This window comes from Cuculus canorus, chromosome 5, assembly GCF_017976375.1.
Source record: "Cuculus canorus isolate bCucCan1 chromosome 5, bCucCan1.pri, whole genome shotgun sequence".
Taxonomy (NCBI): domain Eukaryota; kingdom Metazoa; phylum Chordata; class Aves; order Cuculiformes; family Cuculidae; genus Cuculus; species Cuculus canorus.
The window spans coordinates 63154091-63179778 of record NC_071405.1 but is presented as its reverse complement, the minus strand read 5'-3'; the positions used below and the strand labels follow the sequence as shown (position 1 = coordinate 63179778).

The 25688-nt window shown below is 38.1% G+C and overlaps 1 protein-coding gene and 1 long non-coding RNA gene across 23 annotated transcripts in view; one reads left to right on the top strand and one right to left on the bottom strand.

The window, feature by feature from the left end:
- The window catches only part of LOC128852335 (uncharacterized), a 42465-nt gene extending 42026 nt beyond the window's left edge, over window positions 1–439 (bottom strand). For 7 of the 20 annotated variants that reach the window (XR_008450126.1, XR_008450125.1, XR_008450123.1 and 4 more), the window contains exon 1: window positions 3–425. This is a non-coding gene — a long non-coding RNA (uncharacterized LOC128852335). Of the gene's footprint in view, window positions 1–2 lie in introns of all 20 variants that reach the window. The other 13 variants (XR_008450113.1, XR_008450114.1, XR_008450111.1 and 10 more) reach the window with 3 other exon arrangements.
- An 83-nt stretch (window positions 440–522) lies between these two features.
- PRKD1 (protein kinase D1) overlaps window positions 523–25688 on the top strand; it is a 127651-nt gene continuing 102485 nt past the window's right edge. The window contains exon 1 of one of the 3 annotated variants that reach the window (XM_054068375.1): window positions 523–854. In XM_054068375.1, coding sequence (XP_053924350.1) covers window positions 669–854 — 186 coding nt within the window. In that variant the 5' untranslated portion in view covers window positions 523–668. The remainder of the gene's footprint in view (window positions 855–25688) is intronic. The other 2 variants (XM_054068376.1, XM_054068377.1) reach the window with 2 other exon arrangements.

Below are 25688 nucleotides of genomic sequence, written 5' to 3'. Positions count from 1 at the left end.
ACCTGAAACTGGAAACCGCTTTAGAGAAGAGACGGGTGCGAACTCCCCCGTGTTTCTTCCCGAAAACCTGCGGAGGCTGCTGGATCGTCTAGAAGAGACGGGGCTCGTCCTCCTCCCCTGCCACTCTTTTCCCCGGGCAGGGCGGTGGCAGCTGCTCCCGAGGACGGAAAAAACCCCACCGTGCAAGGGACAACCTCCCGGGAGTCCCCTCCTCCAGAGGGACGAAGGCAGCGGAGTTTCTCCGCGCCGAGCGCTGCCCCGGCTGCGGGGCTGAGCGCGGGCAGAGGCGAAGCACCAGCCCCGCCGGGGCGGTATCGGCGCAGCCCGTCCCGGCGCAGGGCGCGGCCCGTCCCGCCCCCGCACCGCGCCGGCAGCCCGAGCGGCGGCACCACCTCGGCGGCGCTGGGCCGGGCTCCCCCCGCCGCGTCTCTCTCGCCGCCTTTTCCTGTCTGCATCCTCCCCGGTCCAAACCTCTCCCCCCTCCCCACCACCACCTCCCCCCCCGCCATTTTCACCCGGGAGGAGCTCGGCGGGACTTCCCTGAAACTTCGCGTGGGAGCTCGCGCGGCGCCTGCTCCGGGCGGCCGCAAACTTTTCGCGGCGGCGGCGGCGGCGCCCGCCTCTCCCTTTCCGTCCCCCTCTCGATCGTTCGGCTCCTAAAGTTTCCGATGAGCGCCCCTCCGCTGCTCCGGCCGCCCAGCCCGCCGCCGCCGGGAGCTGCTGTCAGCGGCGGCGTCGCCTTCCACCTCCAGATCGGGCTGAGCCGGGAGCCGGTGCTGCTGCTGCAGGACTCCTCGGGGGACTTCAGCCTCGCCCACGTCCGGGAAATGGCTTGCTCCATCGTCGACCAGAAGGTAAGACGACAAACCCCACCTCGCCCTCCACCAAACCCCCTCCCGACCCGCTGTTGCCGGTGTGAAGTTTCCCCTCCCCGCGGCTCGGACACCGACAGTCGCTTTCCTGCTCCCCTCTCTCCTGCCCCCTCGGAGGCTCCGTGCGGGATGCTCGCACGCCAACTCGGCTTTTATTTTGCTGGCGAGCGTTGCAATTAGCTGTAATTAAAAAACAACCCCGCGGCCGGATCTGTCTTGCTTGCTTTTTAATGCTGCGGAAGAAGGTTGGGGCGGGGGGGGGGGGGGGAGAGCGGAAGGCAGAAACCTGTCAGCTGCGATGGCAGCGCGGCGCCCCGGGGCGGTGTGAGCGCTGTCCCGGCCTCTGCTGCCAGAGGAAACTTTCCACTAACAAAAGAAAAAAAAAAAAAAAGTAAGCAAACAGCAACAAGGAAAAACCAACCCCGAGAGCCCAGGATTCAAAGCGGCGCGCAGGGCTTCGCACGCCTTTCCCCCCCCCCCCACCCCCCGTGCCCGGCAGCCCCGAGGAGGGCAGCGCCTCGGCCCCGGTCCTGCCCGCGGAGGTGGGCGCTGCGCAGGGGGAGAGGGCGCTGGGGGCCACCCCGGGAGCCGGCAGGTGGCCGTGGGGCGCGGGGGACAGTCCCCGCTGGCTGCGGTGGCTCCGCCTGCGCGGTGGCACTCGCCGCGGCTCCTCCGAGACGGCAGCATCTCGCCGGGAGGCTGGTGAAAGTCGCGCAGCAAACTGAAATCCACCTCGCTTGCGTCTGAACCTCCTCTGTCCTCTCGCCGTGCTCGAGGACCTCCTCTGTCCTCTCCCCGTTGTCGAGGACACTCCCATGCGAGGACAGGCTGAGAGAGTTGCGGTTGTTCAGCCTGGAGAAGAGAAGGCTCCGAGGAGACCTTATAGAGTTGGAACTGGATGATCTTTAAGGTCCCTTCCAACCCAAACTATTCTGTGATATCTCTGTTTTAACAATCATGCAGTACACTAAACTTCATCAGTGGTTGTGGTGTAAAAGACCCATGTAAAAGTTGCTCTTTTTTTTTTTTTGAAGAGCAACTGATAAAGTGTTAAAAGCATGAAATATATGTTTTCATTTCTAAATTTGAGAGTTTTTTTTTCTTAAGTTTAAGAAATGGTTACCTGCTTTATTAAATTAAATTCTGAAGAAAGATGTACCCTTACTGTATTTGCTTTAAAGCTAGGCCAAAACTTGTTACTTGGCAACATACATACCATAAACAACTTAGATACTTCTAATATTTCACCGCTCTTAGGTTATCGCGCTAGCAATAATGGAAACTAAGATTGTTGCATGCATTGCTTATATTTTTGTGCCTGAGTAGTTTAATATTATGTGTTTACTGTAAACGTGAGTCTAATCCTAATTTCCTAACAACGTACTGTTGTTTAAAGAAAACTAATTGTGTTGGCTTGTGCTGAAAGAGTCAGACTTATTTGAGTAAGTAGTGACGTACAAATTTTGAACACTTGATTTGTTGCGGGATCCTGACTACATGAAAGAGAGAATCATTTAGCTGCTTCTCTGTAGAGCACACTTGAGTGGAGGACTTTATTCTAGTCAGTTTCACAGAGCCCAAATGTCTGTTTTTCCAAAGCTGTTGAGAAAGAAGTGCCTCAAAGAAGGGAAAAGCTGGAAGAAATTTAGGCTCTTATTTTTTTTTTTTTCTTTTCATGTGGTGGCCTCTATCTCCTCCACTCTACAGATTAATTTGTGTGTTATTTAGTCTTCAGAATCTTTTTTTTAAGCTTGAACCTGCGAGTATGCCTATATACATGACTTTACTAACACGTGTCCTTTCACTAAGCATGCTGGGATGGTTTGCATATACAAAGTTGCTCAGCATACTGGCAGAGAACCTCTTTGCAAAACAAAAACCAAAATGCAGTATCCAGAACCACTATTAGGTAACTTTTTGCGTGTTGTAGATTCAGGATTTTGACTTTGCCTGAAATGATTTGAAGCACTGCTTACTCTTGATTTTGTGAGAAAGATATATTGCTTTTCACAATCAAACAGGAAGCTGTATTGTAAGTAATATTTGAGTGAAATCTCATGCTGGTTTTGAGTTTCCTTGAGTCTGTAAAGTAGTGGCTTAGCAGGTAGAAATTTTGTCCCAAAGTCTCTACTTGGTCTGAATTGTTTAAGCGATATGTAAGGATGAGAAAATGGGATTTTGTTTTTCTCTTTGGCTGTCATGTTAGACTGCTAACATCAACTCTTTCTGTGATGTGCTGTTAAATATTTAATCAGTCCTCTTGTACACAACTTTATTTTTAGGGCTGTGCTGAATTCTCTTCAGTATCAGAACATCTGTTCATAGAGAGGCTCTTCCATGGTAAACTGGGTATACCTGAGTCAAGATATTTGTGATCCATACTCTAGACAGATTTATATATTAGCTTAATTTAGTGCTGCTCAAAATTTACGTTAAATTGAACTGAACTTCTCAAAGTGTGCAGAGTGGAACATAGTTAGGCCTGAGTAGGATGTAAATATAGGGAGGGGTATGTATGTGTGTGTATAGATGTCTTTATGTATGCAGCTGTGTAATATATGTATAAACCCACCATATTTTCACGTTTTTATGTAACAGTTTTATATGTATATAATATATAGTATACACATGCATGCACATATATAAAACTGTTACTGCTATGTATATTTTAGAAGTTTATATTTAGATACATATTTTGCATATATTTAGACTGTTGGACTTCAAACAGCATCTGAAATGCAAAGGTTAGGTTTTCTAATTATGATAGAGAGTATAACTACGTTAATAATCTAATGTATATGATGTGAAAAATGGAATGAGCAAAGCATGTCTTTTTCTTCATTGTCCGTGAGAGGCATTCTTTCAGGAATTTCATCCTGAGATAGCGGTATGGAAATTTTCTTAAAAAAATCTGAAGCCAAAACTGTCCGTCCCAGTTTCAGGCATGAACTCAAACACATTTAAATTTGTTAAGAACTGCTCTGAAGACAAGAAATTTGATTCCTTTGAGTTTGTATATTTTGTTTATCTTTCTTAGAACCAGTGACATGAACACCTTGACATTTGTTCATGTGGGGTTATTTTTTCTTGAGTTGAAAAGGAATTTTAGCATTTAAATGATGATGTGGTTAACAAGAAATGAGGATCAACTGCAAAATGTGTGTCAGTGTTTGACTTCTAGGCTAACTCTCCCCCAAGAACAGTGGGAGGATATTGTAAAATGCAGTCTTTGTTTTCTGAAGATAAGTAGTTTGAATTATTGCCCTTTTCGGGTTAGCTGTACACAATAGAACCACTTCTCCAGGGCAAATGTGTAGTGCAGAGCACACCGAGAAGAGACATGGTGTAATTGTCTGGAATGGTCATGTTACCAAAGACTTTTTACTAGCAAAAGACAAAGGAAGGAATTTTCATAGCAAGTTTTATACATGTTTATAAAATTTCAATTTCAAAGTGAAAATAGTTATTTTTGATATTTTCTGCTTGTAAATTCTTTGTTGCTGTTATACCACACATATGATGTGTTGGGCTGCTGTAGTGGCATTGCCAAGTGAGTTCTCAAGTAAATATGTGGTGCAATCTTATTTGACTCGAGAATGTTCAGTTTATAAACTAGCCCTTAGGTCAGCCGTTAAGATCAAATGCTGGCTAAGCCTTTAGCATTTGAAGACAGAGAAGTTGTGAGGAATAGGAAATGCAGACAACAAATACAAGAAGCAAAATCTGACCCAAAACAAAGGAAACAAAATTTGGTCTGCATAGGCTTTGTATAGTTCAGACTGATTTATGACAGTAGTGTTGTGGATGGTTCACTGGTTTGGATAATTCTGAAATTTCACAGTAGGGAACAACAAAAAGGTAGAAAGTAGGACATGTTTGGAGGGGGAAAGGACAAAAAGAAAAATAATGAAAAGGTGGTTCAAGCAGCATACTGCAGCTGCAATACTGTGCCCGGATTCATCTTTATGTAAGGTATTCAGTGTTAAATTAGGAGAAGGGTCACAAATTAAACAAAGAGCCTTTATAAAGTATTCCTGTATTTAATATGTCCCTGACAATCAAACATGCCCGGGGACAAGTATACATCCCCTTGTGCTTCTGGTTGCTCTTGTAAAGGGGAATGTCCAGTGTCCAGCTGCGGAGCCCTTAGTGCAGGAAAGACATGGACCCATTGGAGTGGGTCCAGAGGAGGGCCACTAAAATGATCAAAGGCCTGGAACGCCTCCCCCATGAAGAGAGGCTGAGAGAGTTGGGGTTGTTCAAGTTGGGGGAGAGAAGACTCTGAGTAGACCTTACTACGTCCTTTCAGTTCTTAAAGGGGACTTATAAGAAAGATGGAGGGAATGGTAAAACACTGGAACGGGTTGCCCAGAGAGGTGGTAGGTACTCCATCCCTGGAAACATTGAAGGTCATATTGGATGGGGCTCTGAGCAACCTGATAGAGTTGAAGATGTCCCTGCTCACTGCAGGGGAGTTGAGCTAGAAGACCTTCATGGTCCCTTCCAATTCAAACCATTCTATGATTATTCTTAAATAAATAAGAAAATAAAAATAAACTTAGTTTTGTTTTATCAGACTGGAATCTCTAAACCTGTGGTCTGAGCCAAGGCTGCAGTTTTTCTGAAGACTGACATGAAAGGAAGATTTTTAGCCTCAGGATAAACAGAGAAACTTTCAGTTTTTTTCTACTCTGACCAAAACTCATACACCTCCAATGAATCACAGGCATGTAGGCATTTCATATATTTACTACTTTTTTGCCTTCCTATGTCCTGGCAAAGTTAGTACAGATGTGTTTTATCTGTTGAAGTTAAATTCTCATGGAATCTTTAACTGGTGTACCCTGGTAACAAAATATTAAACTTCTTTCCCTGAGGGGAGCCTTTGTCTGCACTGCATGTTTCCTTTCTGCCTGTGTTGTGAAAACACCAAGTTGTTCAATTTCATTTCAGGAATGGGAGGTGTTTGTCATTATGCATATAAACATACTCCAAAATAAAAGCACTCTTCTTATAATCCTACTCTTATAAGCTCAAATGAAGCTTCTAATGTTTACTGTTTAATCTTTTATTGACTTTGCATTCATTTTTCTCCTTCTCAGAAACTGTAAGTCAGTGTTTGTACGTTAGTTAAAATTACTTTTGGAGCATGTGGGAGAAAACACTAGGAAAAATGTAACTTTGTTGAAAGGGAGTCAGTCTGAATTTGTTTAAAGAAACTGTGGGATTTTTAAGAAATGCTAGCTTTATCTCTCCTGTCAGTGATCCAGATGAGGAAAATTGGTCTAATGCAGTAAACTTGTCTAGAACAGTTGAGAAATTCCTTGCCAAAGACTAAAGGCTATCAAATGAATTGTCATAGAATAAGAAATAAGATGGAACTTAGTATAGAGGACAGGATTGTAACCAAAGCTGTTGACATTTTATTTTTTAAAGAAATTATAAGAGGAGTGTTGTGTTGGTCTCAGGTTAGTCCTACTGATAGTTCCCCCAGGAAATACATGATTTCTATAATGTATTAAAAAGGTAGAAGGTGAATAAGGATCTGAAATGATTCTCCAGTTGCTGAGGAAATGAAGCTCTGTTGCTTCTGGCATACTTACTAGGCGTAAGCCACAGAGATGACCTGAGAATGCCCAGTAAGCCCAGTGCATCCTGAAGGTGCAGTGTGTTTACTGCTTGTATGCAGGTGATCTGTGCTTTAGATTGTGTGTGATATACCTGGTGTGCATCAGATCCCTGTATGGATTTGTGCAGGCTTTGTCCACAGGCATTTTCCCATGATTTCTGGAAATCCCTCACAATCATTCACTATTGTTCGCTCTTCTTATCTAGGTTTCTCCCCCCTGCTGCTTGGAGAAATCTGGCTATATGGTTACCATGTGTGTTACTGTGTTATACTGTGGTTACCGGCAAGGAAACAAACAGACTTTTTGAAGTCTGCATGTTGTTATAATAGTTTTTGTTTCTTTTTCGTACTGTGTTTTGTATATGAGACCATGTAGATTAGAAACTTTTGCTAAATGTAAGTTTGCTTTTTTGGTTTTTTTTTTAGTGACTCTATGCTAGCAATTACGGAAATGTTAAGATATGGCTATGAAATTTCCATAATTGCAACTGATAAATTAAGTACAGTGAGTCCAAGAGTGGTCTGTCTAAAGCAACCTGTGATAAGCACATGCAATGTTTATAGGGCTTTTTAAAATTACTTTTTGTACAGCGCTACAGGCCTTCAGTAACTTCTTGAGTTTTGCCTTCTGGTTGACGTTAGAAAGGTTTATGTTGACATTATCTAATATGGATTCAGTTACACAGTTGTGATTAAGTATATAAATAAAATATCTAGATGGATTCATTTTAGCTGCCCAGTGCAGATTTCTAACTGTCCTGCAGCTGTTGGGAAATCTTTTGTTTCTGCCTCTGTATACAGAAGCTCGTGCCACTGGTTGATCTGTTCTCTAGATATATTTGATCAATCCTTCCCATACAACAGTGTCTCTGTATATGTGTCAAGTCAGTGATAGCAATTGAATTCTATTTGGCTCTTGCTGCTTGAAGGAGGACTTTTGTTTCTGATTGTCTTCTGGAGTTACTATATGCTGCTTACATAAAGTCAAAATTTCAGTTTTGGGGTAGATTTGAAATTTGCTTTAGGGTGTGTTCCAGTGAAGTGCTTGTTTCATTTTCAATGTCAGACTTTGATCAGTGCCCACAGTCAACATGGGGTTGACTGTAGAGGTTCTGCCAGAAAGGCTACCTGAATTTTGTTATTATGTCTCATTAGCTTGAAAAGAATGGCATTTACAGGAGAATTTAATTAAAAAAAAATAATCCCTATTTGCTGAGGTGTCTTTTAGCCTATCTTTGTCAAGTATTTCCATTCCATATGTGTTACGTTGTGCTTCGCTGCTTGGTGAGAGGAGACTTTTGATGGAATGCCTTTCCGTGCTTGGCTAGTGGGGCTCTTGCTGGGCTTGAATGTCCAGCCTGAACTTCTCAGTGCTCTGCTCTAACATCACCTTTGTTTAAATTCTTCTGTAGTCCTGTGAATGTCCATGGTTTTGTAGACCAAACCAGAATTCTTTCACAGGCTTTCAACTGTTTCCTTCCTCTTACAGGAATGTTAATACTGCTAAATGATCTCTTGCTTTTTGGTACTCTTTTTTCCTTTTAAATGTTTCCATCCATGTAACAGTCTAAGGTGATGACAGACTTGGTGTCACTCAAAAACCGTGTGTAAAATTAAAATAATTCATACATACCTGTCTGACTATTAAAAGATAAATCCTTCAAGTATGCACTTCAAGTTAGCTGCTTCATAAAGCAGATTTTTGCTTTCTAAATCCTCTTCCAGTTTTATCTGCTGGGACAATGCGTGAAGGTTAGAAAGATACTGTAGAGTGTGATGCTATAATGTGGAGGTAATAGTGTGGACGTATTGCAGTAATATACGCATAGGCATAAAGTTAGAAATTCCAGTGTATATTGCTGTCTTTTACTTTCTCTTCCTTCATGTGTTTGTAGGTTCGGTTTTGCTTGTTCCTTGTAATTCTGTTTTCTTCTTCAGCCGAGGAAAAGTTAGTCAAGAGGTAAGCTTTCACTCCTCCCACCATGCAGAATTTATAAAGGAATTGTGATTATCTCTCTTAGACAGCTATAGTCTGCTGTGTGTGCCTCTTCTGCAGTCAGAACTAGCTCAGAAATAGTGTTATGACATTAAAGCTAGAACATAGCTGGTTATTTTGATCAAAACTTATCAAATATCAAATTTTATTTTTTTTAAGTAAAAAACATGAACGTACTTATCTGGCTCTTGGCTGTTTTCTAAGAGAGGAAAAGAGGCATTTAGAGGCTTTTGTTAGTGGACCTTTATTAGTAAAAGGCTTCCAATGTAATTTTAAGCACAAGGTATATGAAGAGAAGCTGGAAGTGATGACTGCAGTTGACAGCTCTAAACTTGTGTCTTATACACTTTGAAGGAACTATATTTGAACATGTCCTGTGCTGTGTGAAAGCATATTCTATTTCGTCTCTCTTCAATTTATAAACAAAAAAGTCAACTTTGAGAAATATTTTTTTTCCAAGTGTTAGAAATAGAGAAATATTTTTTTTCAAGTGTTGGAAATAGTTTTTGTTAGCATCTTGTCAGTTGCAAAAGTGCAGACAACACACAGCTGGGGCTGGAAGCAACATTCTGCCTATGAGGCAATTTGCCTTAAAGATGCTTATCCATAAAACCAGCAACTTTCATATTGCCTTGCCTTTTTTCCTACCAACTTTTATGTGAAAATAGAAATTACTGATGTGTGTGGTCTATAATGGTAAAGTATACCATGATCTCCCTCTTTGCAGAACCATAAAACCTGGATGCTAGGCTAGGGACTGCAGTCTGACTGGAGCAGTCCTGAAAGCCCCATAGATCCTTGGTCCACAAAGAGTTGTTTGTGTGATTTTAAACTTTAAAATTGTGGTTTTGATGTGTAGGATGGGGTAGAGGAGACCCTACTGATATGGGGGACAGTATGAGTTATCCACACTGTTTTCAGTTGAGCTGTAATAACTTCCACATTTTGCTGTGGTGTTCAGCCACCCTCTGCATCAGCTTTAAAGGTTCTGTTACAGGTTTGCTGTATTGCCTACAGGGAAAAAGTCCCTCCCATTAGTTCTTTGCGTTCAAGGTGTACTGGACAGCTGGTTATTACACTACATCTTAAACCATATGGGATGATATCGTCAGCATTAAACCTAACAGTTTATCGGCAGTATCTTTGAAGAAAACCTTATGAGAAATCCGTATTGGGTTGTGGGCAGAAGCACAGAAGTTCCTCATGAAAGCCTGTGGTTAGCAAAAAATGGTTAGTAAAACCCACCAGCTCTTTCAAAATGAAGTAAAGACCTCAAATCTTATGCTTTAGAAATAAAAAATAGTGTTACATAGCGGGAAGGCTTGCTGAGTTTCCTATCCTTGTGGGATGGTGAAAGGTTGGTCTGTGCAGAGATGAAAGGAAGGAATGATAAAATGAAGCAATAAGCGCAGCTTCTGCAAAGATTGCTTTAAGTAGAACAGTGTGTATTTTTTCAAGGAAGAAAGACAATATATTGCTTGAGCAGTGGACTAATGAGGACATGCTTGATTCATCTGTCTTCGCAGGGAGGACGTGTGGATGTTAGAGACGTTCTACAGGAAAAAAAAGATGCATTATTTAGGCCCCACCTTGTTGTTAGGGCTTAGAAAGAAGGCCAAGCTGATGACAAGTTTCGTGTTTGTTGTATTATTTCTTGGTTTTCATCCTCCTCCACCTTTGTTCATTTTTCCCTATGCTTCTTAGCAGACTCTTATCGAATGGTCACGCTATGTAATTTATGCATTTAAAGTTAATATCCTGGAGCGATAGCCATTGAGTAAACTAAGGGCATACAGTCCAAACTAAAATTTGCCTGCTGGGTGTTCAACATGCTATCCATTCACAAATGGCACATAATTGTATGTGCAGTTCTATGTTAAAATTTAAGAAAGTTAACAGCATTTTGGTAACATTCAAAGTACTGTTTTGTACTATGGTCGCATAATTTTGTTAAATATCTTGGTTTACCCAGAAGTAAGTGCCTTATGCTTTTACAAAAGAAAAAACCAAATTTGTAGCAGTTTTACTGACAGTCTGGCAAGTTTCACTTTTTTTTGGGTGTATCGCAGATAAATGAATAAAGATGAAGTCTCTTTTGAAGACTAAAGTGCAAAATAAGAACTTCTAAACTTTTAAAGCTACTGAAAATTAGGTTTGTTTGTTCAAAGATGGCCTAAGAACAAAAAAACTTCATATGATCAGTTTAAAAAGCTGTCAGATGTCTGCTTCCTTATTTTCCTGATGTGAAAACTTTCTAGAAGGTATTTGGAGATGCTTTAGGAAAAGATCTGAAGGTAAAAAATAAACTCTTAAGGGCCTCCCTAAAGTACTGGGTGTATCTCATCCATTGCTGATGAGTGAAGCTGCATTGTTTCCCTTTAATTTACAAAGTTTTTTTTTTCTGTTAAGAAATAAGTATTTGAATAATAATGTCACAATTTTTTCTCTCTGTTTAGCCATACAAGAGGAAAGTTCTGAAAACAACAAAAATCATTATCTCACAAGAGAAAGGCTTCACAAAGCATAGGTCAAAGCTTAGTTTCCATCTTTTGCATAGGAATGTGTAGAAATCTTTCACTAGTGTGGTTTGATTGTTACGCCCTTCTTTTCCCCACTCTGTTCCAATCAGAAATGAATGTTGAAGGTCACTTGCCATGTTGATATCATACTTATATGAGTACAGATAAATAATAGCACAAAGAGGGTTTTTTTTAAAAAATTCTTTTTTAATTCCCAGATTCTGTGTTTTCTGTATTCTATAATTTCTCTGACTCCTGCTGGCCATCAATGCCACTGAACAAGTAACTTGCTTCCCTAACATATTAATTTTCCTTTCTGAGTGGCATATTGGTACTAAGGAGGACTAAGTGTGAATAAAACAGGATTTTGCCTATGAGTAATCTTAAAAGAATTGTTTACGCTGTGAAAAATAGCTAAGACTTTCATATGTAGAAGTTCACAAAGAGGTAATTATTAGTAAATCTTAGGATTTACAGTACAAAGATGTGTGAGTACAACCAGCAATGTGTGTAATGTAGCCTTAGAATGTTTCTAAAATCTTAGGATATGATGACTGTTAGTATGGATATGATGACTGTTAGTATATAGGTACTTGCTAGTCGAAAATAACAATTTAAAAGAATGACAATGAATTATAGTAGTATTAACTGCAATGTATATTGATGATTGGTTTTAAATTGTATAAGAAATTATTATGGTGTAAATACACTTCTAGGCATCTTTCTGACCATGAAAGTCTTGTTAGAATTCTGTGAATGAACTCTTGGTTTGCATACTGATATTTTGCATGCTAATTCTACAGTTGGGTCTGCGTTTATTATAGTTTCTTCTGGTACAAACAAGTTGCCCATCATTCCAGTATATTGTTCAATTTTTCTGATTTGTAGTTTCTTAGTTTTCTTCTTCAGTAGTTCTCACAGACAGATATAATTTGGAAGGGACTGCTTTTTAATGCATTTTTTTGTAAGATAGAAAAATGTAACTAAAAGGTCAATGGAAAATAATTGTCAACAAAGTATATCTTACTCCTTTCAAGAAAAGATCAATCATTTCTTGTAAGTTTATATATGGAGCCTTTGAAATGACACTTACTGTATGGTTTTGAAACATTTTTTCTCTCTTCTTGTGGCTGTATCAGAATAGGGATATACAAATTTTTGTTTCAGGTATCTCTAGCATGAAAATGTGAAAATATATTAGTTTGCAAGAAAAATCAAGGTGTTTTCACATAACTTTTTCTGTTTGGATTCTTCTTAAACATATTTTAATACATAATCAGATTTCACTTTTTATGTAGAAAAATTCTTTTACATCATTGTTTTTTCTTCTTTTTTATTTGTAAAAAAATCTTTCAAATTAATTCCTAATTTTAAGGAGAGGGGTTTCTTTCAGAGTGTTCTTCAGCTGTTGGTGCCCTAGAAATTGCTAGAGTTTTCTGATTTTTAAAAGAGACAGAAATATCTCTCATCTTATCAGAGTAAAGTGTCACTGAAGTTTTTTCTAATCGAAAAATACAGAAGCATTGGCATAATAAGGGTATGCGATCTCTCTTCTTTTTGATCTTTGTTCCATGAAATAACCTGTTTTGAAGCATAGACAGAGAATATTTTATCAAAGACTTGGTATCACCGTGGCTGGTTTGGTCATTGAAACAAGGAATTTGTTGTGTCTTCCGGTAAATAAGCAGGATGGGAAAAGAAGAGTAGAAGTGTTAATTTGTGATGGTATCACATTGCCAGTGAAGCAAGAAAAAGTGACCAAAACTTTGTTGCTGCAGTTTCACGTTTCTTCTGACTTCAGCTGATGTGTAAGTGAGGAAATCCATATAGCAGTTAAAACCTCACTGGAAAATTATTTTTAGCAGCCCATTATTACCAGAAGAGGGGCATACGGTTGTCATAACCAGCAGAAAGATACTGCTGTAAACTCTTACTGGTGCGGTTGACTCAGTATTTTGGACCTATGTACCATTAATTTTCTAATTTAGAGCTTCACCTCAACTCATCTGAATTCAGTTTTGACCCTGCTGTAAGCAGCAGGTTGGACTAGATAGCCTTCCCACAATTTCTTCCAACCTCAAGGATTTTGCAGTTCCAAGGGACAAAAATTGAAAAAATGTTTTTTCCATTATTAAGTAAAAATGACATTTTGAGCTTAGCAGTCTGTAGTTTCATGCCATAAATATTCTCAATTTACTTTATTCTTAATCCTTTGCAGTGTCTTAGGTAGTAATATTATTGACTACAACTTGCAGTTTCCTACTGGAGTCTGTTTTGTCTATTTTATAGTGACTTGCCATCAAGTTGCAAATGGTTGCAGTTTCACTACTGTGCTTAATTATGCCATTTATTCTTTCTTTTTCTTTTGGAATGAAAATACTATTTTTTTTCCATAATATGTGTGTGTGTGTGTATATATATATATATGTGTGTGTGTGTGTATGTTTGTTTGTACGTTTATTTATTTATTTATTTATTTAAGGCTAGAAATAAAATTGCTATTAAGTAAGTTATTTCTATCTTCATGCTTGGGTTTCCTTCCTTTGATGGAAAACGAATCTTCTGTTATTTGTGAAGATATTTCCATTCCCTGAGATTACTCTAGTTTTCTCTACTGCTTACAATTTTTGTTGGTATCTAATAATTCAACAGCAAAGGCTTTTCAGTTCAGTAAGTCAGATTCTGTTTAACTATACATACTACATATATGGAGATATTTAGTCTGGACAGCTTTTTCATCTGAATCACATATAATTTAGTTTCTCATTATTTCATATCATAGTGATTAGTATAATTGCTCAGTTCGTAAATGTTTGGGTTTTCAGAATACTTAGTTTTTCTTTAGAACTGAATATTAGGTATGTGGCACTTAAAGGATATATTTAACTTTTCCTCTATCTGTTATCTAATTCAGCTTACTGCACAGCTGCTTTGAAAAGTCAGCAGGGGAATGGGGACAAACGATGGGTGGAGTGGACATTATGGAAAGAAAAAGAAACTATCTTAGTTTTCTAAGTGTAAGACTACATGTTTGTTGTGCTGTCATCTCTGCCCTCCACCACTCCACTTCTCTTTTGCTGTTGTTGGGTTTGTTTTTTTTTTTTTTTTTTTTTACGATTGGGTGGGTTCAATTACAATTGATGGAAGACTAAAAATACCAAAGAGAATTCAGTTCTTCTGTTGTTCTAGAGACCAACATCTGGATAGAATGAAGAACAAAGTAAATTGACTGAAGGTAGGCTGCCCTGCAGCTCAGGCTTATTAGATTGCAAAGAATTCACATGAGAGATGGACATTTCACTGTCTTAAGCACAGAAAATTTTACATCAGAATTTACAAATAATCGTGAGACAGATCTATTGGAAATCAAGCTTTATTGTTAAACGGATGCAAATCATTGTGCATCCTTAGATTCTCTTTTGCCTTCTAATTTGTCTCAGCAGACAAAACTAAAGGAGCTCTTTCTAGGTTCCCTAGTTACATGTGTATTCTTAAATATTGATAGAATATTAATGAGCTTCCTTGAATTAGTTATTTATTCTAAATGTCTTTCATCACACTGTCTCTCCTAGCATCTCAGGATCTGGGCTACGCCTCTTACAGGGAGATCCTGACTAGACGAACTAGCATCTTTCTTAAATGAGTAAGATATATTTTTGTGTAGAAACTTTATAATAAGAAAAAACATGGCCTGAAGCATATGCTGGGCATATTCTTTTATCTGAACCATCATCAATATGAAGTAGTATAAACTGCTTGTATTATTAATGAAACCTGTAAATTTGGATTCTTCAGGATGTCTTTTACATTTTTTTTTTTAAAATGAGTGTGACTTTTCAGAGAAATCAATCAAAATGACTAGTAACAATACTCTCTAAAACATCTTGAATGAGGTAAAAAATACTGCATAAATAAACACGAGATAATACATTATGTTGATACATGATTGCTAGAAGAAATTGACAATTACTTCCACTATTCTAGATTTTCATTGCGTAGTATTATTTTATACAGACTGGCTGAAAGGTTGTTAGAAAGAGAACAAGGGACAGAATGTAGTTAAAATGCAGGAAAACATTTTGAAATATTTTGAAAGTGCATAACTTACCACTGATGTTATTTGCATATTGTAAAAGCTACATTAACATAGATTTCTTCTGTGCTAGACTGGGAATCATTCTGAGCTTCCCAGTTGGATGAGTACTATGGCCATGTTCTTGAAGGCCTGGGGATACTGGCTGTGCTCTAAGAGGTCCCTTCAACACCTTGGAGCACACATACCCAACAGTATCTATTGGGGATGATAACTATTACATAGACTGATGCAGCACAATGAAAAAGTGAGTGATGGCTCTGAGAGTAAATTTGGGATATCGTACTTGGAGAAGATGAAAAATGAAGTTGCTTTGCTGTCTTTTGCTGTGCATGTTTGAGTTTTTGAAATTTTCACTGTAACATCCATAATAATAATATAGAAGATCCAACAGAATCAAATTTTTTATGGTCAAACAATTAATTTAAAATCCCTTTTAGAAACTTATTTGACAAAGAAAAGTAAACGTGATCATATTTCTGACTCTGTGGTGGTTTTTTTTGTTGCTCTTGGGCATTTGTGAAAATTGAATTTCAAGTAAGGACGTACATTTTGATTTTACATTTTTATAAGCTTGTTTATGCCACAAATAAAAGCTAGTTTTAGCCTAATGAGATAGCTGCAACTAAGCCTGTTTGCAGGTAGCAGTTCCACCTAGTTGCTTAGCTTATGTGTTTTTAGTAGTACAGTTTCTTTTGTCTTGATGCCAAATATGTATATATATAAAGTTTTAAGATTTTTTTTTGTATACTTTATTTTAAGCAGATGCCATAGAATCACACAGAATCATTGAGGTCGGACAAGATTGTTGTTTTAGGTGAAATATCATCTTTTTTTATAAGATTTTTGCAGTTACTTGTGATAGACACTTGCAAACTGGATTATATCTGCTCTTTCGTGAAGTAACAGATGATAAGCTAGAAACCAAGAAAAATATTTTGTAAGATATGGAGTTAAATAATTGATAGAATACACGAATGCATAATTTTCATAAGACCTTTTTGAAACAAAAAAACCCTACAAATAACCTAACACTTGAGCTCTAGGAATAATTTGTTTTAATACTTGCACATTCACAAGGAAATATCTCTGTGCTGAGAAGAATGTTTGGTTATTGATGTGCTCACTTGAGCTCACAAAAATAGTATTTTAGAAAATGACTACATATTATGTACTGATTTACACTGTTCCAACTGTCAGATGGAATGATTCTTCTAGGATGAGAGACAGGGAGAGTTTTACAGTGCCATATGAAATTGAACTTCTTTTTATATGATGGAATAGTTTTGATCATATAAAATCTAACTAGGTATAATTGGGCTATATTGAGTTACTCAATTATTTTTACAGAGTTGATGATGCCCTCCATGGTCCTCCAAGTCCAAGTTCATGAACTTGCCAAATAATTCTGCATACTTGGCAGATAAATGAAACACAGCCCAAAACTGAGATGGAATCCACCAACTTTTTTATTGTTCTCAGCTTCTAAGAGGAATTTAATAGATTCTAAAGGTGCCTGTTCCCATGTAAAATTCCAGCCATGAGCCTGCATCTATTTCTTTAATTCTTCTAGAGGTGGAGTGAGATGTCAAGAAATGATTTTTAGAGAACTAGTATCAGTTTTCCTACCACTATTCTTGATGTGTTCATTCATATTCCACTTGTAATCCCTCAGTCCTTTTCTGAAGAAGTGCTAATCAGTTGTTCTCCGTGCTTAACTTTCTCAAACTGTTTCTCCAGTAACACATTCCTGTACAACTTCATCCTCTTTTCAAATTACTACTCCATTTTATTTCATATGTTATTGAATTCTAATCCTTTGTCTTATACATTTGCTGTCTGTCTCAGTTTTATATAGTATGAAAATTTGGTAAGAATTTTCTCTGATCCATTATCCAGCTAATCAATGCAATAATTGTAAAGAACTGGACCTAGACCAGGTTCCACTTCAGAACCTGCCCTTCTAAGCCCTCTTCAGCATGTCCTTGCTTTCTGACAGTGCCGAGTACTCCATTTGCCTCTGGAGTAAATGGTTATCCAATCAGTTTTTTTTCTGTTTTAAAACAATTTTGGATGAGTAATGTCAAATTGGCTTCTAAGAATGTAATGTCAAACAATATTTGAAGATGTGTCAAAACTAAAATACATATAATCATAGAATCATTACAGTTGGAAAAGGTCTCTTAAGATCAAGTCCAACCATCAGTCCAAAACCATCATGCCTACTAAACCATGTGCCGAAGCACGAAGTCTACGTGTTTTTTGAACACCTCCTGGGAAGGTGACTCCACTGCTTCCCTAGGCAGCCTGTTCCAAAGGTTCACCACTCTTTCAGTAAAGAATTTTTTTGTAATATGCAATGAAAACCTCTCCTGACACAATCTGAGGCCATTTCCTCTCATCCTATCGCTAGTTACTTGGCAGAAGTGACCAACAACCACCTCATTACAGTCTCCTTTCAGGTACTTGCAGAGATCTCAGCTTCCACTTCTCCAGACTAAACAATCCCAGTTCACTTAGCTGCTTCTCATAAGACCTAAACCCTTCACCAACTTCATTGCCTTTCTCTGGACATGGTCCAGCATCGTAATGTGCTCCTTGTAGTGAGGAGCTCTAAAGGGAACACAGCATTCGATGTACATCCTCACCAGTTCCAAGTACAGGGGCGCAATCACTTTACTACTCCTGCTGGCCCTGACACAAGCCAGGATGCTGTTGGCCACCTTGGCCACCTGGGTACACTGCTGGCTCCTGTTCAGCCAGCTGTCTGCTGCTTCCCCTCTAACTCTACAGCTTACATTATCCTATCAGAGAAGTTAGATTTGTGTTACAGTAATTTGTTCTTAGCATATTTAGTCGGATATATCTGACTCTGTCTTCCAGGTTCATATAAGTAACCTGATAATTAAGAATGAGTCCTTTTAGGATGAAGGTTTAGCTGAGCAGTCTGTAATTCCCAGATTCCTCCCTTTTCCTCTTATTTTTTATACCTAATGTGTTTTGATTGAGTCCTGCCTTACTGTATTCACCCATCAGTTTTCAAATGCAATTGGCAAGGGTACTAAAATTGCTTTGAATTGTTTTATTAAATGCTAGATGAAGTTATTCTGTCATTCTCTTTTTGAAAACATCTACTATATATGAGTGCTCTGATTTCTTTTTCCTCTGGCCTAGGTTGATCGTCTTTATTCTGGTGATGATTTTAGTGTAGCTGGATGAGGAAAAACACCCGAAAATTTAGGGCTTTTGATATCACCGATCTCTACACAGAGTAGCAGGCAAACTTTAATTATATGTCTAATGTAATTATTACTTGTTATTGCTGATACTTTCTATTATAGCAACATCTTATACCTTTTTTCTTAATCTGGCCATAAATACTTTTCTACTCAAGCTTTTTAATTACACTAAGTTTCCACTTTTTATGTCTTGTTTTATGTCTGAGGTCAACCAGAACCACATGATTTGCGGAATTCAGTCTTTTAGTACACTTACTGTTTTTTATTCAACCTGTTTAATTTTTTAATGGAATTGCAGGTTTGGGTTCCTCCTTAGGCTTTTCTCAACTCGGAGATATTGAGAACTTCAAGGCCATTGTTTTAGTTTTATTCTTCTCATTCTTGTCTTCTCTGAGGAATGTGAACTCTGTCTTGCTGTAATTGCTCTTTGTCAAAGTGCTTTTCAGTCATTTCCTTTGTACTGGTTGTATGGAGAATTTGAAGAGCCTTTTACTGCTTTCTTCTAATGATGTTTATTTCAAGAACTCAAGGGACAATCTGGTGCCTTATCAACTGGTAAAATGAAAAGAGAAAGGAAGGAGGATTTTGTTTATGCCGTCTGTTACACATCTAGGAGCATATGTTCACATGGTGTGTTTATCACCTGTGGGAAATTTGCACCTAGGTGTGTACCACACATCTATGGGTGATGCAAACCAGACTTCTCTACAGATTTGTGTGTAGGGACAGGGAACATACTGCTTGGGGAGCTTTGAGAAGACATACTTTCTTTCTGGTACAGTAGATACCTTTCATCTACCTTGCAGACAGGAGTCGAACTCTTGTGCCTGACTTCCAAACTACATGTTTCTGTGTTTAATCTTTACTCTGGAGTTTTGTCTCTACTTCCTCATGTTTTCAAAAGGAAGTGAGGCAGCAATGTGCCCCTGCCACAAAGGTGGTAAACAGTAACCTGGGCTGCATTAGGCGAAGCATTGCCAGAAGGTCAAGGAAGGTGATTCTTTACTCAGCACTGGTGAGGCTACGCCTGGAGTACTGTAGTTTTGGGCTCCTCAGTTCAAGACAGTTGTAGACATTGCTGGAGACAGTTCAGCAAAGAGCTACAGCTATGATTAAGGGACTGGAGCTTCTCTCCTATGAGGAGAGAGCTGGGACTGTTCAACCTGGGGCTGAGAAGACTGAGGGTGTTCTTATCAATGTATATAAAAACCTAAAGGGAGAGCATAAAGAAGTCTTTTCAATGGTGCCCAGTGCTGGGACCAGATGCAATGGGCACAAACTAAAACATAGGAGATGCTCTCTGAACATCAGGAAACAGTTTTGCACTGATTGCCAGAGAGACCGTGGAGGCTCCCTGCTTGGAGATACTCAAAAGCCATCTGGACATGATCCTGGGCAGCTGGGTCAAGGTGGCCCGGCTTAAGCAGGAGGACTGGATCTGATGACCTCTAGAGGTTCCTTCCAACCTCAACCTTTCCATGGTCCTGTGAAATAGGGTAACAAACAGGAGTAGAAAACTGTGGCTTCTGTCATCCTAGTGGGCTGTGTCAACTGTTGAAGTACAGTCAGGCTCCTGGAAATTTAAGTGTTTTGCCTGGACAACTGTTCTGAAAATTTTTAGAGTATTTCAGTGAGTGGGTATTTTGGCAGGTTTCCACAAATTTAATTCACTAATTTGATTTATTATCATGGAATCAAAAACGTTTTGACTGGCATTTACTTCTCTGCTTGTATTGTGATCTATGCAAACCTTACAACCTTTTTCTAAATCCTATCTAATGGAATTGTCCATAAAAGATTTCTAGGCCACACTACTAAGGCATCATGCTGCTATTTTACCCAACGTTACACATTTAGTCAGCTTTGAGAACTGGCTGCACACGTAGTACACTGGTACATAGGTAGAAAATAGCTTCTTGCAACTTTCAGTAGAGTTTTAAGCTTTCTCGTTATACATGCAGTATTTGAAAGTGTAATCTGAAATTAATTTATATCAATTGGAGGTATAGAAATTAGTTTATCAAACTAGTTTATCAAATTAATAAGCCATATAAAAATGAAGTAATACAGTAAATATTTAGCACATAGATTTGACTGTCAGTAACTTTTATCTGTTCACCAAAAGAAATGTAGCTGAAGGCAATGTCTTCTACCTGTGATTGCACTTCAGTAAACATTTGTGGTTTTAATGGTTATATCAGGAAAGTTACATTTTTTGAAAGAAAGTAGATTTTCCTTACTAATTTACACTTGCAGAAACAATTTTGCGTTTTATTAACAGTGTTTCCAGATACATACCTGGGGAAATCATTTGTGAAGTATCTAATTCAGTGATTTACTAAAGATCTAATGTGCAAGAAAGAGTAACAAGAGAGGCACAAAACCCATTAAATGTTTCTTAAATATAAACAATCTACTTGTACTGCTGAGTTATAGCAACAATGAGGAAAATGTTCTGTTCTACAGTTAAAGTTGTGTCATTTCTTATAATTTAGTCCAAGTTAAGATCACAGAAACATAGATTTCGATTTCCTGAAGAATGAAAAAGGAATTTAAGTTCTATTCCTCACTTGACATTCCTTCTCTGGTCTCTTGTCTTTGTGTAAATGTTTTAGGCAGCATTCTCAGTTGTCACAGGCTTACTTTTAGACTTCCTGCCTCTACTGCTGCATTTGGTAGATATAGTCTTATATACATATTTGATATCTATAATCTGATGTTAACTGAGTTTTGATTATTTCAGGTATGTGTGACGTCAAGAATTCCTGTGTGGTATTCAAGGAATAGCCAGATCCAGGGCTTCCAAGTGCAAATGAGATGTGGTGCAGTCAGCCTAGGAAGGCTCTGGGCAGCAGTTTCATGGAGAGTTCCCTGACTAGCTGTGTTTCTAAAAGTGAACAAAATGTTGGGAACTGTTGTCTGTGTTTTTAGGTAATGATCAACTAATAATGTTTGTTAACTGCAAGACGGAAACAAAAAGCCATGAATACATTTATGGAAGTAAATCTTTGGGAGAAGAGGGTTTTTTGATTTCTTGATTGAATTTTTGTTTAAAAAAATGTGGCACATTTGTTCTTCATTGAAAATATATATATTTGCTCTGTGTCTTCATTTATGTGCCAGTTCTTATTAAAGCCAGGTAAATGAGCCTTTGTTGCTATAAAGACTAATTTCAGCTAGAAGCTGTAGAAACAAGAACATTATTTGGATGGTGTTATTTGTCTTCATGGGTATTTGTCCTCTTCTGCTAGGGAAAAAAAGTAGTAAAGTAAATATCTTTTTTCACCACCTTACCTGTATTTATTTTCACGTTTCTGTTTCCTTGTGTGCAGACTCACTTATGCCCAGAGTGTCACACTGTGCTTATCTTCCACCCACTGCTTTCTGAAACTATATTAATGTGCCTCAGCTGTCTTTGCTTCTGTCAAATCTGTAACTAATGACAAAATGGTGCTTTAAAAATTAATCAGACTGTTTCTGGGGGAATGAAAGAGTGATCTGCATGTAATCACTTTATCCAGAGAGGAGAAGAATATTCATACATGTAAATTCATAGTATGTAAAAAAGCGTAAGGCTTAGAAACGTGTACACTGCTATATTCTGTTAAAAGTTCTTACAGCTATGCCATTCTCCAGGCTCTTTTTAAAAAGGATTGTTACAAGTGAATCATAAATCTGAAGGCATCTTGGGTATAGTTATGTTAAATATCAAAAAATGTTTTTAAATTCAAATAATGAATTTCAAAGTGTTTGTAAAGTTTGTAGCATTGTGACTTCCAAAATGAAATTTTCTCATTTTTCACTTTTCCTGGTCTCATTTAAAATTTGAAAATTACATATATTTTCCTTTCTTATCAGGAAGCCCCAGCTTACTACCGTTAGGAAATAAATCAATAGTTTATCTTGCATTATTTTTGCTACTGAATATGTATTACAATTTGTTAACCTGTCACAATGGCCTTCCTGACTCCTTTTCTTAACAAGAAAAATAAAAAAGTTCTATTTCAAGCTGACCAAGAAGAGAGTCTAAAAAAAATAAGTAAGATTAAGTTGATGAATTTTATATTTATCCACTTGAGTTTCCACTACTTGGTTTTACATTATTTGTTTAAGTGAAGTTATGGATCATCTGAAACAGTAGGTTCTGTCTGGATTATGTGCAAGTCAACTATGGTTTCCCTGAAGGATGTTTGTACCTTACAGAGTTTTTTTTCACTAAGCTGTGGCAGAGTCTTTTGTGTATTAACCAAACATGGGAATATGCTGGTTTTGCATCTTTTTGCAGTAGTTATTTGTACAAACTTTATGAGATGAATGTAATTAGAACTTATCAACAGAAATTCACGCATATGTATAAAAATTAAAAGGCAATCCTTCCTCTCCAAAATCCAGAAGTGTCAATCAGTTTTATGAACCTGTCAATTTCAGGACTACATGAAGACATTTGAGTGACAACTTCTAATCCATCAATAATATTCCCTGCAAGAACTATTAAGTAAACAGGATGGTTGTGAAACAATACCTACTCAGGCAGCTTGACATCTGCATCCTAAAATTGTCAAATGTGTCTCTTGGTGATTCTGAGTGGTCTGCTTTTTCCTATCAGATAAGAACCAGAAAAGTCCAGCCATAATTTTTGCTTAACTATCTATGAAGTCTCCAAGATGAATGAGGCTTTTTGGGTTAGGTTTGGCAGTAAAGAAGTGGGCTCAGAGGTATTGCACATTGGGAGAGTGAATGTATTTTGGTTGAAAATTAAGAATTGCATTTTTAGTGTTTGTGAGATTACTTGTTCAAAGGTTGGAAAATCCTTCTGTTTGAAAGCAACAAGCTGCAACGGTTTTCCACAATCTTCTGATTTTAATTGATAGGCATGTCTACGAATGTGCAGAAAATTGCCATGCTTTAGTAGGACAAATTGTTTCATGTTTCTGTATATTGGACATCTTAAGGTACAGCAGTAGAATGTAAATTTAAGACTATTTGTCATGTTATTCACGCTCATAATAGTAAATCTTTTGAAAAACAACCAGGTCCTCTGAAGTTATCTTCAACTCTAGCATTTGGTTTTTATGATATTAGTATGCATGAATGCCTGTGAAAAAGAGCTGCAGCTGAAGGAGTGTGCTTTTGCTCATCAGACACTAAACCTAATTTGGTCTTTCTTTGTCTCGTGAAATGTGGAGAGAATCTGAACTAAGATTCTAATAATTTCTAATTGCACCCATTTATTTTCTCTCTCCAATTAAAAACTAACAAATTGCCTGACCTTCTTGGGGTAATAGTGAAGCAGAAGCTGTGTTTTCACGAAAGGAGAAATGAGTCAGATGAGTAAGCAGGGACCGATACGATTGGAATACACGACTTAGAGGAAAAGATAGGGAGCTAGATGGGGAAAATGTAGCTGGGGATGTAGTTATGCTTTGGGGTTATTTATTTTTACAATTGAACACAAGACCAGTTTTTTTAAATAACAGAAACAGAAGTCTAGTTTATATGTAGAGTTTTGCAGCATATCAGTTTGTCTATATTGTAGTCATAATGAAAAAGGGACTGTAGAAGAAAAAATTCTGCAACAAAATTAAAGATTCAACTTATTAAATCACTGTAGGTCAATAAACATTTAAAACTCAAGCTGAGGAGCATAACAAAAGAATAGATTACATTTTTATTTACAACTCTTTGTTAAGAGATGTAACGTACTCCCAGAGACAAGTATAAGCATCAAGTTTTGTGGATTGCAGAACATAATTAAAATCAGAAATAGTGTGCTGAGAAACATGCAAGAAAATGTTGCACACAATTTTAGTTCAGAATGTGTGGTGTGTTTTTAATCTTGATTGCATTTTTCCAGAAAGAACAAACTTGGTTTAAGGTGACTTAGAAAATGCTATGTTTCTACCTTGGTTAAAGTTTGAAGCTATAAAACTTTTCTGTGGTTTGATTGTACATTTTAAGAATATAATTATTTTTAGAACAATTCTTCTACTGATTATAAACAAGCTAACTGACTTCCTTAGTGCGCCTTGTAACTGGCAGAGATTTTCTACATTTCTGTCAGGATGAGGATAGTCTCCTGTGTTCCTTAAAATAAGTTAAGCAACAATAAAATAAATACTTGAAACCGGATGGAAGTGGTCATTTAGATCAGATCTCCAGGCCTGGAGAAATAGTTGTGTGTGAAGTTTTTAATTTGCCATACTCCTCCAATGTTAGGCTAGTCTGCGTTTAGTTTTCCATCACCTGTATGCTGTGTTTGCACATGCATGCTTCTTGCATAGCTCCTTGAATGTCAGCCCCCACTTGAAGGCACTTCAGATTGTGTATCCACAAAAGGAATCTGTTTCCCGGGGAACCTGTTTGTTTTGTTCTTTTTATCTTTAGGATTCTTTTCAAGGAAGCCCAACAGTTCTTCCAGAGTATCCTTTTTTCTTTTTATCCTGAGTATGTGATGTTCTATAAAACGTACAAACTGAGATTGACCTTTACAAAAGTAGAAAACACAGTTAGGGTGGAGCTGTAAAGCTGTTGACATCTGGTTCTCTATGCAGACTGTATCTGGAACCACTTACATGTTATGTCCTAATTTATTTGTAATACTAGAGCAGGAAATCATGTTTGTGCAGCTCACTGCACAAATACCTTGAAGCAGTGAAGATCTAGAAGATTTAAAGCGATAGATCTGTGCCAGGTGTTCCACTGGTAAAGAAAACATTTCCCATTTCTTTTTTTCTAATGAACAGAAGATGAGTAGAAGTGTCTCCAGAAGAAGAGTGTCACGTACCTCCATATTAAACTAAAGCAAAACTTAGAATGCACCCAAAGGAATATATATGTGTTTGGACTTTGGGCTGTAGTTCTGGAGTTGAACTGAGACCAAATAGTGAAGGAGGTTGTTGCCAACGTGACATCATCTTTTGTTGCAGGTTTTGAAGTGTAGGTGGTGAATGAGACAGGAATAAAAGTGGAAAAAGAGAAGGGATAGTGGCCTAGTCTGTAAAATTGGATGCCGTGTTGAGGAACTGTATTCATCCCCATAAATGCTGTTAAATTTCTTTGTGGAGCAAGGAACTTTTCACTAATACTGCACCATCGCTATCTGTGTATCCAGTCTTGAACCATGAGACCTGGCTTGTGGAGGTTTATGAGTTTGCAGCTGCAACTACACAAAGGGCTTAATGAATTGAATTCCATATTAAGAAACAGAGATTTATTTTGGGTATAGGGAAGGAGGAAAAGAGGGGAAACTATTGTGGCTTTATCTTCTTGATTACCCTTCATCACTTACAACCTGCAATGCTCTAAAAGGCCTTTTTTCCCCACTGTTCCTGCCATGGCTC